The 16,785-nt window shown below is 31.4% G+C and overlaps 1 protein-coding gene across 1 annotated transcript; it reads left to right on the top strand.

Moving 5' to 3' along the window:
* Window positions 1-14,201: 14,201 nt before the first annotated feature.
* LOC125199138 (shikimate O-hydroxycinnamoyltransferase-like) lies at window positions 14,202-15,979 on the top strand. The gene is made up of 2 exons (XM_048097269.1): window positions 14,202-14,640; window positions 14,888-15,979. Exons 1-2 carry the CDS (start codon window positions 14,230-14,232, stop codon window positions 15,797-15,799), a joined length of 1,323 nt encoding a protein of 440 aa, XP_047953226.1. The 5' UTR covers window positions 14,202-14,229; the 3' UTR covers window positions 15,800-15,979.
* The last annotated feature ends 806 nt before the right edge of the window (window positions 15,980-16,785 follow it).

A 16,785-nucleotide genomic window follows, 5' to 3' on the forward strand; every position in this document is an offset into this window, starting at 1 on the left:
AGGAATTTGTCTCAATTATTTATTCCAACTCCAACTGTGGGGTTCATATCTGCGTGCAATGCTCCCTACCGCACCGGACATTTCCTCCTGTGGGCCCACCTCCCTTGGGATTCCTCATTAACGTCTCGCTTCTCTATATATATTTATCTCATTTTATTTTGTGTTCTTTTTGTAACATATGAAGTATATATATACTCTCTCCGTCCCATTAAATATGCAACATTTGCTTTTTGACACAAAATTTTATGTAGTTTTATTTTGTGAGTTAACGAGGAGAGAGTAAAGTAAGAGAGAAGAAAAAGTAGAGAGAGTAATGTTTCCATTTTTAAAAACGTTTCATTTTTTATAAGACAGACAAAAAAAAAAACGTTTTATTTCTAATGCAACGAAGGGAGTTCTTCATTTGTAATTTCTTATTACTATATCAGAATTTTTCCGGGAGGCACAGACTCACAATGACTAATTTAGTGAAATTATATTAACTTATAACTTATTCAGTAACTATCCTGATAGTTTAAAATCGAAACATAATTTTGTGATTATATAAATAGATAGAATACTATAAGATAAAATTGGTCAATTTCAACTCATGGAATTACTAATTTTTTTTGTTAACCAAGTACATTTTGAATTTGTGAATACTTCAATTAATTAACACATTTGTACCCTATCATCAACAAATTAAAGTAGCCGAAACTTTTATATGTTGTCATGGAGATCTAATCATTCGTTACTGACTCAAAGTCCAATTAGCGTCATGAGTGGGATACTTAATTAGAAAATTTTAAAAATATAAAAATTTATCAATAGAATTCACACCATTAGTCGTTACAAATTGCAGTTTTGTCAGATAAGAAGTGTATAAAATAATTGTCTTGAAACTTTGGCATTTTAAGGTAGCTCGAATATTTTATATGCTCACTATATATAGCTATAATTAATCAGCCTACATTTATCCTAATATCTGCGTAGACTCCATTATCCACCAACATAATGGGTCAGGTCTTGCAATTCAGTCAGCCTACATATTTCCATAATTTGCGAGCTGCCTTGCAAATATGTTGATGATAGGATAATGCTTAATTATTATGGACCCATTTATTTATGCGTATTTAATACTTATTCATATTTCTTGAATAAAAATCTCAGGCCATATATAAGACGACTGGAATTAATTCGATCGAGCCTACTTAATATTGCACATGTTAATTAATTACTTAAATGTTTAAGGTCGATGTTAACTTAAGTTGCTTTTGACTAGACATCACACTCAATTACAATCAATTTGGTAAAACAAGTTGCAAAATTAAGGATGTCATTATCTATGATAGGCTGGGCTACTTTATATCGATTTTAATTTACATTTTGAATTAAGTACCGACTAAGTACATTTAATGTGATCTCCAATTAATAATATTGGACAAATGTTCACCCAAAAGAATCTTCACAATGGAAAACTACAAATAAATTAAAATGAAATTGCATATTCCTAGTAATTAGACAATAGTGTTTTAAGTCCAAGCTAACAACTAAGCTAAAAAAAGAATTTGCGTATTTGGTAGGATAAGTGCACATATCCACTTGCTCTTGGTGAAAAACAAACGTGGGCATATTATATTAACTTGTAAATTGCAAAAGATTCTTATGGAGTGTGTTCAAATGGATAGAAATTCATTCCATTTGGGAAATAGTCAAGTTGGCAACAGCATATCGTGATGGACATCCACATGTATAGAGTTCAAGTAAATAAGTTTAGGTGATTTATTAATAGCAAGAAATTATATCTCAAATATGCAAGTGTATATCATAAATTATCCTATCATATCCTATATCAAGAGAAGTGGGTTAATATATATACTCTTTTACATAGTATAAGAAAATTGAACAATTGAAGAGACTGCATAATTGCATTGAATTGATAAAAATGTTAAAGTGGGAAGATTGTGGTCATTTCCTATAAAATTGTAACTACTTTATTAGGGAATCGACAAGTTTTGTACTCCCTCTCCCTCTGTCCCATGTTACTCGCACTTTTAATTTTAGGCCGTAAATTTGAGATTGATTTTTTAGTGTAATAAAATTAGAATTTTAAGTGTAATGAGACGTCACTTAATAAAGGACCTCTTAACTTAAACTAACATATTAATTAAATGCATTAATTCTAACTTAAACTATAAATAGTGTAAGGAGTTTGTGACGTGCCGAAAAGTAAAAAGTAACATGGGACGGAGGGAGTAATTTGCAAATAATGTATTACTCCACTATATATCAAAAAGAAAAAAATATTAAAAAGAAATACACCTGACTGAAACTAGTTAGAATTAAGGTGAAGATAAGGAAGTGATGTCCGGAAGGGATCACCTCATACAAAGCATATAACATTTTATAATACACTATTAAATATTTGACAAGTGGATCCCATTTTATGGTAAAAAAGTTATTTCTAAAAATTTTCCTTCACTTTCTCACTACTACAATAAATCAAATTAGTTTTGTTATTTCATGCAATTTTGCTTATTATATGCAATCAAATAAGTTACGTCACTGTTATTTAAAATATTTAATAAGTCAAATTTTATTTACTTCAAACAATTTATATAAAAAGATTAAATTTTTATGAATTCTAAAAAATTTAAAAATATTTATTTTTTATTTCTTTTTCTAATTTTATTGAGATTGTTTAATTTTTAATATCTGTAAAAGATGTCGATCTTATATAAAAATGTACTTAACTAGAAGTTGACCAAATTTCATGTTTTATATAGCTATTATCAATAAACAAAATAATATACAAAACATAGTACTCCATAAAATAATTGCAAAATTTTAATTTAAATAAAAAAAAGTTTGACGTAATTAGTTAATTCTATTATAATGAGACCGGGTTTTAAAAAAATATAGTCAACTAATTATGCCAACTTTTTTAACTTAATAAAATTTTATAATTATTTTTATAGAATATATATAATAAAATTTTATTTATTTATATTGAGATAATAGCTACATAAAACATAAAATTTGGTCAAAGCTTTAGTTTATCTTATACAAGAGAGACGTTGATTTTATATAAATCTTTTTTAAAAGTAAAATTTAACCTATGATATTATTTTAACAAGAGTTAACAAAATTATTTTAATTAAATATGATATGTAAGAAAGTGAAGGAAATAATTGGTAGAATAAATTTTTTAATCATAAAATAAGATCCACTTGTCAACTATTTAATGGTGTATTATAAAATGTAGTATGCAAATGTATGAGGTGATCCCTTCCTAGTGACGTCGAGGGGATCGAAGTAATAAATATTCAAAGCCCACTTGAATGAAAACTAGTTGAGCCATTTATATACTTACACTGTACTTTAAATTTTGTCACATTTTTCCATTTTCGTCTGTCACACAAAATTTATAACATTTCACTTTTTTACCGTGTTTGATGGTAGAGTAGACTTCATATTCCACTCACTTATTCCAACTCACATTTTATTATAAAATTAATAATAATATATAAAAATAGGACTCACTCTTCACTAACTTTTTCAACTCACTTTCTATTATATTTCTTTAAACATATACCCGGTTTAAAATGTGACAAAATTTCAGGAACGAGTCGTATTAAATATTATCAACAAGAAGAAGAAGATACTTCGAGGCTGTGGCCACTAAATTTGGCAGTATTGGTTTTAGTTTCAATATTTGTTTGAAGTATAGATGATAGCTCTAAACCCAATTCACGGATCAATTAATTTAAATAAATAGTGCGATGCGGAAAAGCGAAAATTTTCGTATCATGTTCTTCTCCATTTCTCTAAGGTCACTAATTTTATTATTTGATTACAATATGTGTACTTTATTAATCGGTATTCTGTTCCTCTTTAAAAGAGTTAAATACTTATCTCTTTTTTCTATTTGACATGACCATAAAATATTTGACAATTTTCCTTGTTGTTAATACGTGTTAGAATTATTTAGCGTTCTACACTTCTACTCCACTACAGGCTAGCTAGACGTAATTAAGCAGTAATTAAGTTGGTAAGTGAATATATTTAAGGAGCATGTCAGTGATTTTGTACTTATTAATTGGGGTTTATACAGTTATATCTTAATATCTGGGTATCGAATTCCGATATACTTTGCTTGGAATCTCATGTGAAATTAGGCTCCTTGTTTATTTTATGGCTTAATGACAGACTACATGCTAACCGTATCATTATTAATTTAATTACTAAATCTCCTAATTTACAGTCTTCGTTCGTAGAAATACAGCAAATCACCGCTGTTTCTGTTTAAAATTACTAACATTCTTAATCGGATCAGCCGACCATATATTTTGAAATTTTGACCTGATTTAAAGGAATATATTCATCACGTGATATGCAATTTATTTGCTCTAAACCTGGTTTAGGTTTTAAATTTAATTCAAGCTCAATTGTAGTTGGTGACCACTGAGATTCTGTTTCTCCATATTCTTCTTCATACTACTCCATCCGTCCCTATGTAATATGTAGAAACGGCACAAGATTTAAGAAAATTGTGTTAAATGAATTTAGAGAAATGAGAGATAATAAAGTAAGAGATATAAGATACTGTTGATTTTTGTTAATAAAAAAATGACTCAGCTAATGTGGACAATCCAAAAAATGAATATGACTCAGATACAAAGAAAGTGAGTGAGTATTATTTAATTTCTTATCATAAATACATTTAATTGGTTAATTGGCAAATAAATCACCATAGGTGATCAATTTTGGTTTAATACCACATTATTCAAGATCTGAAAAATAAATCACAAATTTTGAAATTTTCTCAATTATCTAATTCTTTCCTATTTCGGTGTATGCATTGAGTGACAGTCGGTTTATAACACATGGACAAAATGTCATTTCAAACTTAATTAGACGTTGTCATTTTGGCAACATTGTTTTATCAACGTGTTTTAAATCAGCTACCACATTAGCACGTGATTCACGATAAAGAGAGGATGAAATAGTTGCAAAAATATCAAACTTCATAATTTATTTTTTAGATTTTGAAAATTGAAAAATGGAACATAATTTAACCATATTTCGCGACTTACTTCACAAATTTTCCCTTTTTATTTGATAAGAATTTAAATGGGCCTCTAAGTTAGATGCGCCAGGCTTATTGTGGCTTATTGGACATCTATAATCTAAAGTCGATTTCTAGTGATTACTATATGAGATAAGCCAATAATCTCAAATCCTGTGCAACCTCTTTGATTTAGTAAATACTAATGAACTCTGCCAGTAGCATAGAAATTCGAAACACAAGAATATAAACGATGAAAAATTAAAAACTACTTCTCTTATTTTACTATTTGCATGATAAATTATTTGCGATGAAACATGGACGATCCCATGATTGAAATATTATAATTACGAATCATAGTAATGGATTTTAGGCCGAGCAACTTGTGACACTAATAAAATACTTACAAAAATAGCATAATTGTGATAGTTCATTTGGGCTCAATAGTTTCTCTTTTTAGTTAGTGGGCTATTTCTATTCTTCCAGCCTAATAAGAAACCCATTTCCATATACATGTTCAATTCAGGTAAGGCCGCCGGCCTTAGCCCATTATATAATGCATCAATTTAGATATACTAGGAATTATTATTAGTATGAAACTTCATAAGGTTATAGCCTTTGCCCTTTAGGGTTTGAATCCAAAAAGTAATAATAGTGGTTCGAATAAGATAGTAAATATAATATTTAAATAATTTTTTTTGCCAAATACATTTTAAATAGCTATATCTTTTTATAACTACATTTTAGTCGTTGCAAAAGCCGAAAAGAAATACATGCATGAAATGATGAAAAGATCACATATTACCCTGGAAACACTTTAGAATGTAATCACTTAAAATAAAATAAATAAGTACCTGTTTATTTAAGATCAGAGCGATTTTAAATTGATAAATCGTAGCCGGAAATACTTGCTGCTGTAAATCGACACGACCAGATATTAAGTTTTAGAAAATAGATTTGGCCCTAACTGATGATTCTAAAGATTTATTACGCTTTTAGTTTCAAGGTAGCTAATATGATGTGGAATTTATAATTTCACATGATAATTAAATAATACTTATAAATAAAAAATAAATCAACTATTAAAGGAAATAAAAAAGAAGAAAAATTGAAGAAACCAAATGGATTAATGTAACCTGCCTGGCCTTATTTCCCCTTGTTTATCAATATCCCTGCAACTCCTTAACTATCCGCAACCGCTGCCTGCCGCCTCCATCCTTTTTCATTAATTGCTGGCTACCTCAATCATCTCATTTTTTATTTTCGTGAACATCAATTATTGATTTTCTTTGTTATCTTTCATATTGATAAGGGAAGGTGCTGTACCAAATTATTAAGAATCACATGATTTTCTTTATTTTTATTTTTTTTGAATTTATCTTTAATTGAACTAAAAGGAAATAACATAAAATTGAATAAACAATTCTTCCTATATATATATTGTAAGGCTGAATTGTGGATCATTTAATTATTGTATTGAAGGTCTTTTGGAAAAACTGTTGGGGTAGTTGACTACACATATTTAATAGGAGTATTATTCGCTCTATCAAAGATAGCAGGAATTTAATTTTGAGTTACTTCTAGAAAGGCTTGGAAAACATCTTTGTATTGATTTCGAAAAATTCAGCACTCTAAAAAAATTAATTAATTAAAGTAAACAACAAACTTAAATTAATTAATGAATATAGAATACTTTAAACATAAAAATATCTAGTATTTAATTAAAATGAGCTCATATAATTATTGATAATTTGGATTCGGACGGATTTAATGTTAATTGTTATATATAGTCAAATAGTGGCACTAAAAGTGATTAAGTTAAATGACTTTTCTATTGTTCAATTGTTATCTATAGTCAAGGAGTATATATTAAAGTTATTTTTGAAAGTTAAAAAAATCGGTTGAATTGGGTAATAGTAATGATTTACGACCAAACTGATCAACTAAGATGTGTTTTTTAGTCTTTAGATTGGAGCGAATTAAGAGCTGTTTCGTGGCGGACTGATCCCAATTTTTTAAACAGTGATGAGGGTAGACTCGAGAAAATTAATATTTACATCAATTCTATCAATATTTACACATTAAGTAATATTATATATATACAATATACTAGTAGCTAGTACTATAGTATTTCTCAATAATTTCACTATTGTATAGGCACAATTAATTAGAAATAAAGAATGAGAGAGCATTTGACTTCAAAAATAGCCATTCCACCGCCACAATCAATTACAATTAAAAAATAGATATTTGACTTCAAAAATAGCAATTCCACCGCTAGTTAAACTTTTTTTTATGGAGGAGTAGTATTTTATAGTAGTACTATATACCTTAGACCATGCGTCTGTTCAGCTAGCTATAGTTCAAAATGGAGTAAATTAATAATACGTGCTGATTATTATTTACACTAACGCATAACACAACATTGAAGTTACAATCTTAATGCATGATGCATTTTTTGTAGCTTCCTAACTATATAAAGGGTGGTTGAGCAATCAAAGATAAATTTAATTTGTTCAGTCACCTTCATGTAACATACCCATCAAAATTAACCAGCTAATTAAAAAAATAAGCAGCAATCATAAGATATCAAATCTAAATAATGTGACCTTCGACCAATTAAATATTAAACAATGTACGATTTTATATGCAAGAATGTATGTCATGACAATTTACTAGTATCGATTAAATAAAGTGTATGCATGTCATGTAGACATGTAGACTTATATCAATAGCAGATATTTGCAAATATACTATGTTGATAATCAAAGTCAGATCTGATTGCTATTTTTTAACTGAAAAAAACTGTTGTAATCTTCTATTACGTCCAAAATTAATTATGGGATTAACTAATAATTAACCAAATAACGTGATTTCCACCCCAATCAGCCTTATTTAAAAACGATTTATGGACCGTAATTCGAAACTCTGCAGTCCCAATTCTGGTCCCAATAAATCCGTTTTTATATTAAACGGCAATTCAACGCTGCATGACCCAGTTTTGGTCATAATACACCAATTAATTCTTCGACAATTTTACAAGTTTGGTCACAAGAAAAATAGTACCACAGCTTTAATTATTGAATAACCCGCGATATTTAAACACACTATAAGTAGAGTGTAGATAGAAATAGATGGAGCATGCATGTGGACGAATTTTCAGTCTTTTTCTTAAATAATTTTACACGGCTGTGGCAAATCGCACAACTTGCATATTTTCACTTTATGTTATTATGTTCTAAAATATCAGATGTAGAAGACATAAAAATATGATTATCGAGGTAGTAGTAGTATTTGTATGTTTATATGTTCTAAACGTAGTATTTGTATGTCACAATATCTTTATTTGATTTTCCTGAACATTTTTTGGTCTTATATATTTTGAATAGTTTTAGTCCTCAACACTACTAAAACCCAATCACACAAAATGAAATTAATCATTCCTAAAATAAAATAATTATACAAATGAAATAAAAATGAAAAATATAGGAGTGTACAATTAGCCGTATGAAGAAATAAAACTTACAAAAGTAATTGACTAAGAAAGTAATTTAAGGAAAGTAATTTTGTCTATAATACTAATTTTGATTAGTATTCCTAATAATTTAAGGAATGAAACAAGGATGAAATAATTAATTTTTGTCTAATCATTTTTTCGGAATGATAAACATAGCTAAGGGAATTATTTTTTTATGTTTTACTGTTTAAAAAACTAATAGGAGTATTAGTTTTAATCGTTAATTAAAACTATGCATTTTGTCCACGACATTGCATGCTACAATTTGCCACAACAGTGTTCCATCCCCCTATTTACACCTCTGAAACCTGGAGGACTCAATACCATAAATGTCTGACGAAATATCCATCAATCATTCCTATTGTAGTTTTTATTTTTAACAAAAAAATCTCTATCTATTGAATATGATTCATTTTCCTTTTTAATTTTTTTCATTTAAGATGATCCATTATTAAAAATAAAAACAAATTTTATCTCTATTTTATTCTGTTTCTCTTACTTTACTCTCTATACTTAACATAAATAATAAAACTGAATAAAATCTTGTGTCATCCATGAAAGGGATCATATAAAACGCTAAATAAAATATACTTTCTCTGTCCATAAAAAATATAGTCTTATTTGTTAACAACACAAATTTTAAAGAGAAATTGGTAAATTAAAAGAATGAGAAGAAAAAATAGGTAATGTCAGAGAGACAGTGAGAAAAAGTGGATAGAGTAGGAGAGAAATTTGCCATTTTTAGAAATATAACAATTTTTGTTGGATTACTCAAAATAATAAAATGAGACTATTTTTCATGGACAGTGAAATATAACATATCATTTCTCTATATACTCCCTTCATCCGCCATTTATAGTTCTGTATTGACTTGACATGAGTTTGAAGAAATTGTTTGACTTTGTGAAGAAAAATAGAGGAATGAGTTAGTGGAATGTGAACTCTATTTTTATATTCTCCTTGCATCCCTACTAAGTTGAGTCATAACTTTTAGACACATAGATTAATAAATTGTGTTCAAAAAGTAAGAGAGAGTAAGAAAATACTCACTGGGTTCCATAGTAGTTGAGTCAGTTTGCCATTTTGGTACGTTCTTTAATAGTGGAGTCATTTATCTTTATAGTAAAAGTCAACACATTTCTTCTCACTTACTTTTCCATCTCTCTTTCTTTATTCTCTCTACTTTTTCTCATCTCCTACTTTATTATCTTTTCATTTAATACTTTACATAAATTTTTTTTAATCTTCGTGATGAAAAAAAATGTCTCCACTACTATAGAACGGATGGAGTAGGAAAGATAAAGAGAGAGTAAAGTATTTGATAGAATAATGTAAAAATGATTGAATGTTTTGTTTTTTTGTTAAATAAGGAAATTATTCAACTTAATTGGAATATCCCAATAAGAAAATTATTCAGTTTAGTTGGAACATTAATTAGTAATTTTATAATAAAATATGAATGCTATGAGTTAGGTGAACTATGAGTCCATTTATTTAGTATGAAAAAAGTAAATGAGACTTAGAATCTGTGCATACCCAAATGACATGTCAAATCAAATATCCACCTTATGATGGTAAATTTTGGGGCTATTAGTAGTACTATTGCCTAAATAGTAGTCTGCCATAATGAGCTAGCTTTCCATATTTGGGTTAGTTTAAATTAGTTGAAGCAAGTACAGTATTCAATAGTTCAAATAGAGTGATAGAAGAAAATGACATGTATTTAATCCTGAATTAAAACTATGCATTTTGTCCACAGCATTGCATGCTGTACAATTTGCCACGACACTGTTCCATCCCCCACTATTTACACCTCTGAAATCTAGAGGACTCAACATGTTAGGAGCCCCTGCTGTGTATTTCAGTACAACACGAGGACAACACGAGGATCCCTATCCGGACTCAACACCATAAAATGTCTGACAAAACATCCATCAATCGTAACTATAAATAAATTAGTACTCCCTCCGTCCCGATTAAGATGACACATTGCTTAGTCAGCACGGGATTTTAAGAGTTATTAGTTAAAGTGTTTAATTGGAGAGAGAGAATGTGGTTTTAAGTATTAAAGTAGAGAGATAAAGAAAAATAAATATTTTAATAAGAGTGAGAAAAAGTGGTTGAGTGTATTAATTGGAGAGAGAAAGTTACCAAAAAAGGAAATGTGTCATCTTAGTTGGGACAAACTAAAAAGGAAAACGTGTCATCTTAAGCGGGACAGAGGGAGTAGTTTTTATTTTAGCAAAAATTTTCCAGCCCATTGAAGATGATCCACTTTTCTTTTTGATTTTTCCATTAAATTCATATCCCATTAAAGATGATCCATTCTCTTTTTTAGTTTGTCTCAAACAAGATGATCCATTACTAACAATGGAAATAACTTTAATCCTTACTTTATTCTCTCTCTTAATTTACAGGAGTCATATAAAGTGCTCACATAAAACATACTCCCTCCGTCCCAAGGAAGATGATCTCTTCCTTGGGCGGCACGTGAATTTATGCAAATTTATTTTGTGTGTGAAGTAGAAAAAGTAAAGTAAAAGAAAGATAAAGTAGAGAGAAATGTGTTTTCTTCTTTAGTAACGAGTCATCTTTGTTGGGATAAACACAAAAGGAAAGTAGGTCATTTCAGTGTGACGGGCGGAGTACTTTCTCTGTCCATAAAAATAATCTCATCTGCAGACGACACGAGTTTTAAAGAGAAATTGGTAACTTAAAAGAGGAGAAGAAAAAGTAGGTAATGTAAGAGAGAAAGTGAGAAAATTCCCTTCGTCCGCCATTTATAGTTCTGCATTAACTCGGCCTGGGTTTGAAGAAATTATTTGACTTAGAATGTGAATCCCATTTTTATATATTCCTTGCGTCCATTTAAGTTGAGTCATAATTTTTAGGCACATATTAATAAATTGCATTGAAAAAGTAAAAGGGAGAAATAAAAATGTAAAGTAGTCTATAGAATAAAATTAAAATAATTGTAGAATAAAATTAAAATAATTGAATATTTTATTTTTTATCAAATAACAAAATGATTCAATTTAATTGGGATGAATTATCGTATTCGATCCTTACCAATTGAGGATCAAATTCGAGAATGGTAGGTAGTTCTATTGGTCCTCTTTGGTGCCACATGCGTCAGCTAACGTGGCTTCCTTCCTTTCCTTTATTAGAAGAAAACATAAACTATTGACGACCCCAAAAATGGTAAATGAGATTTTAGACCGTGAAGACCCAAAATGGGCTCTTATTCACGCCGAGGTAAGTACTCCTATTGATTCTACGTACTCTCAATTTATATATATGTCATTGTCAATTTTGAATGTCAAATCAAATATCCATGCTATGATGGTATAATTTGAGGCTCCAACTGTCTAATAGTTGTCTGCCATAACGAGCAAGCTTCCCGTATTTGTGTCACTGTGAAATACTCCCTTCCTCCAACGATAAGGAGTTTCGATTTATTATTTTTGAATGTCCCACTTTAAGAGTTTCGGTTGAAATATTCCATAATTGGTAATAGGCTCCACATTTCACTCACTTTTTTTCATTCACATTTTATTATAAAACTAATATGTAAAAGTAGGACCCATGTTCCACTATCTTTTTTCACCAACTTTTCCTTATATTTCTTAAAATCCGTGTCGAACTTAACCGAGATTCCTAAAGTGGGACGGAGAGAGTAATTGAAGCAAGTATAGTATTCAATAGTTCAAACAAAGTAGTAAATACCCGTCCCAATTAAGTTTAGTCACTTTTTGCTGACACATTCCATCCATAAAATGTTGTCAAGTTTTACCATTTTTGTCCATTTGCCTACATTCCACTCACTTTTTTCCACTCAAATTTTATTATAAAACTAATATGTAAAAGTAGGACCCACGTTCCACTATCTTTTTTCACCAACTTTTCCTTATATTTCTTAAAACCCGTGTCGAACTTAACCGAGATTCCTAAAGTGGGACGGAGAGAGTAATTGAAGCAAGTATAGTATTCAATAGTTCAAACAAAGTAGTAAATACCCGTCCCAATTAAGTTTAGTCACTTTTTGCTGACACATTCCATCCATAAAATGTTGTCAAGTTTTACCATTTTTGTCCATTTGCCTACTTACTTTTTATTTTTTATTTTTATTGAATAGATCTTATTTTCCACTAACTATTTACACTCACATTTTATTATATAAAAGTAATGCTCTATATAAATGTGGACCCTTGTTCCACTAACTTTTTCAACTTAATTTTCTTCACATTTCTAAAACTCGTGCTAAGTTAAACTTAGACATTATATCATGGACGGAGGGAGTAAGAAATTGTGTTGAATGATTTAAATTATACTTCATCCATCCCTGAAAATTTATCACTTATTTCCATTTACACTCGTCCCTAAAAAGTTGTCACCTTTCACCTTTACCATTTTTTGGTAATATGGAAATATCGTTGGTAACCTGGAGATATCGTTGAACAAATCTGGAGTTGTGTCGTATGCAAGTTGCTTTAGTGCCATTGAGCATTTCTGCAATGTTGAGAGGCCTTCAAGTCTAAATCTATCATGACACTGAAGGAAGTACTTATTGCGAGCAGCGAGTGCATCAACGGTGCTGAAATAACTGTCATTGATTAATTTAAGAAGTTTTTACAATTTTATTTTAAATTTGGTTGGATCTATGTTTAATGAACTTTATATAAAATTAATTTTTCTAGTGTCAATTTATTTATTTTTTTCTCCTATTTTTTCTCAATAAATTCAGTTGTAATATTGATTCAAGAAGCATTGGTCAAATTATCGATATCGTATATTATCAACTTATACTCCATTCGTTCCATAAAAATATATGTACTTTTCATTTTCGTCCTTACCATAAAACATAGGCATTTACAGTTATGGAAAGTTATTCCAACTTATTATCCCTATACATCAAGTTATTTAATCCAACTTATACCATCATCAAAACACTAATAATAATAATATGGGTCTCACTATCCACTAAAACTATCTTATCAATTTGTCTTAATTTTCGTAACATATCATATATCCATATTTTTATGGGATAGATAGAGTTTTTTTTTTTTCATTTTCCTCCATATTGAAAATACTCCCTCCGTCCCACCATAAGCCCGTCACTTTTTATTTTGGGATGTCCCACCAAAAGTGAGACGTTTCCTTTATAAAAAAATATCATCTCTCTTACTTTATTTCACCACCTAATTTATTCTTTTCATTCTTCTACCTTTTCTTCACCCATATTTTATTCTTTTCACTTTAACTTTAACTTTTTTAAATATAAATTCCTTATATTTTGTGCCAATAAAATGACTTGATTATGGTGGGACGGAGAGAATACTACAATGGTTATAGACTCAATTCTCATATAAATTGCAAAAATAACCAATGTGTGGTTTATAAACTAAATAAATTTTCTTCCAACAGGATAGCTTTTTTGGGATGAGTTCTCGTATCTGATCCTCGTCAATTGGAGAAGGGTAGGTAGTTCTATTGGTCCTCTTTGGTGCCACATGCTTCCTTCCTTTCCTTTATTAGAAAAAAACATAAACTATTGATGACCCCAAAACAAAACAATTAGTACTAGTACAATCTTTAACAAAAAGAAATTTACTATAAATAGAAGATTCAACACTAAGGGAAATAGGAATCAAAGGAGTAAGGAAAGATGAGGACTACAGTGAAGGAATCAACAATGGTAAAACCATTGAAAAAAACACCGAGTGGAAGTGTGTGGCTCTCCAATTTAGACCTAGTTTTCTCCGATACCTACCATAGTCGGGTGGTCTACTTCTACCGCCCCGACCGCGGCCCCGGCTTCTTCGACACCGCTACGCTCAAGGAAGCTCTGAGCCAGGCCCTTGTTGAGTTCTACCCGTATGCAGGCAGGCTGAGAAGAGACGACAACGGCCGTATTGAGATCAACTGCAACGATGAGGGGGTCTCTTTCGTGGAGGCAGAATGCGACGTCACCATCGATGACTTGGGTGATTTCGCCGTCCCCAAGCCCCACCTCGGCCTCACCCCCACCGTCGATTACTCGAAAGGAATTTCCACTTTTCCGCTTCTTCTGCTTAAGGTGCATTTCAATTACTTACTATTATTGTCCATATATTCCAAAAGTTCAATTTTTGGAGCTCATTCATGTGAATTTCCCTAAGTTGCAAAATAGTAGTGGCTGGAGGCAAAATGCACAGCACATCATCACCTTCCATTTATTTTTATGAAATTATACAATTTTCTTTTATTCACAAGTCAATGGTGTTGATGTGCACATCGTCCCGTTTCAGTAACTTTTAACCCTATTTTTGAATTTGGCAACACAGTTAACTCGGTTCAAATGCGGCGGAGCGAGCATAGGTTTGGCCAACGAGCATCACACGTCGGACGGGATTTCGGCAAACAATTTGATGCGGACGTGGTCGGAAATCGCTCGCGGCCTAACCACCGTCCCTACTGTTTCCTTGGACCGGCGCGTCCTCTCGGCGCGCGAGCCCCCGCAGCCCAAGTTCCGCCACATCGAGCACCACCCCCCTCCGTCGCTCAAAGCCCCTCTCGACGGCGCCGCCGGTGACCCAAAATTCTCCACTTTCAAGCTCAGCCGCGACTTCATCAACGGGCTCAAGAAAAAATGCAACGAGAGCAGCGGCGGCGTGAATTACACCATGTACGAGGTAGTGGCAGGCCACGTGTGGCGCTGCGTGAGCATCGCCCGCAGCCTGCCGCTGGATCAGGAGACGAAGCTGCAGTTTCCGGTGGATGCGCGGCAGAGGTTGCGGCCCCCTCTCCCGGCTGGCTATTTCGGAAACGGGATCTTTTACAGTGGCGCATTTGCTTTGGTTGGGGATCTGGTGTCGAAGCCGTTGAGGTTCGCGGTGGAGATAGTGCACGAGGCTATTGCTCGAATGGACGACGAATACATGAGGTCTGCTTTGGATTACTTGGAGTTGCATATGCGGAATGTGGAAGGCATTGTTCGAAGCCAAAACAATGTGAAATGCCCCAATTTCGGGGTGACGAGCTGGGTAAGGCTGCCAGTTCACAAGGCGGAATTCGGGTTGGGGAAGCCTGTTTTTGTGGGTCCCGGCGGTGCTCTCTCGGAAGGAAAGAGTTTTCTGTATCCTGATCAGGAAAATGAGGAGATCTTGTTGCTTGCAATCACGCTGCACGAACAACATATGGAACGATTTCAGAAGTTGCTATACGACAAAGATTCATGCATCTTGCCGGAAATTTAACCTTTTGGTTGTGTGTGTGTGTGAGAGAGAGAAAGTGTGTGTGTGTGTGAGAGAGTGTGGTGTGTTTTCAATAATTGCATGTAATGTGCATTCAGTGATTATATTGTATGTGTGTGTGTTAAATGAGCGTGTCTGTGTTCTTCAGATTCGATTTCGAAGAATTTAATTTCAATTATGTGTACGAACTGATTTTAGTTGGTTGAAAAAGTTTTGCGAATTTTTTCCTATTTTTCCCATCATTTAAAGAATTATTTATTTTATTATTTTTACTGGTCCATAATTCAATATAATTATTTACTTTTTTTTTTCACATCACTAATTTCACATCACTAATTTCACAAAACATGTATGACATACTCCTTCCATCCCTTATAATTTGTCACCATTTGACACGACATGAGTTTTAAAAAATATAGCGAATTGGAAAAGTTAATGGCTTATGAGTCCTATTTTTATATATTAGTTTTATAATAGAATGTGAGTGAGAATAGTAAATGGAAGGTAGGAGCCACTACCCAAAATAATAAAAGTGAAAGGTGACAAATTTTTAGGGACGAAAAAAATGAAAATAGATGATAAATTTTTCAGGGACGGAGGGAGTACATAGTTATTTTGTATCTTACGTTTCAACCATAAAAGTACGCTTATATATAGCTGCAAATCAATTTAGAGATTTAGAAGATGAAAATAAGTTACTCCTGCGAACCAACGAACTAGATTAATGGATGAGATTAATACTTTTATATGGACAAATAATGTTGGCTTTGACCGATAAATACCATCATTGCTTGTTTTTAAAGTTTATATCTGGCACGTTTTGAAAAAATAATCACACTTGTGGACGGCATAAGAGAAAAAAAAATGGATAAAATATAGAAGGGAGAAGAAAAAGTGGAAAAAGTATGAAAGAAACTTTCAATTTTAGAAATGAAACTATTTTTTTTGGACATTTTAAAATGACAAAATGATATTCCATCCGTTCCATT

Source organism: Salvia hispanica, unplaced genomic scaffold (genome assembly GCF_023119035.1).
Source record: "Salvia hispanica cultivar TCC Black 2014 unplaced genomic scaffold, UniMelb_Shisp_WGS_1.0 HiC_scaffold_391, whole genome shotgun sequence".
NCBI lineage: Eukaryota > Viridiplantae > Streptophyta > Magnoliopsida > Lamiales > Lamiaceae > Salvia > Salvia hispanica.

Excerpts from the sequence above, each read along its gene's own strand:
- LOC125199138 (XM_048097269.1), top strand. The coding sequence starts at position 14,230 with ATGAGGACTACAGTGAAGGAATCAACAATGGTAAAACCATTGAAAAAA. Across the intron at positions 14,641-14,887 it reads TTCCGCTTCTTCTGCTTAAG|TTAACTCGGTTCAAATGCGG; the intron begins GTGCATTTCAAT and ends TTGGCAACACAG.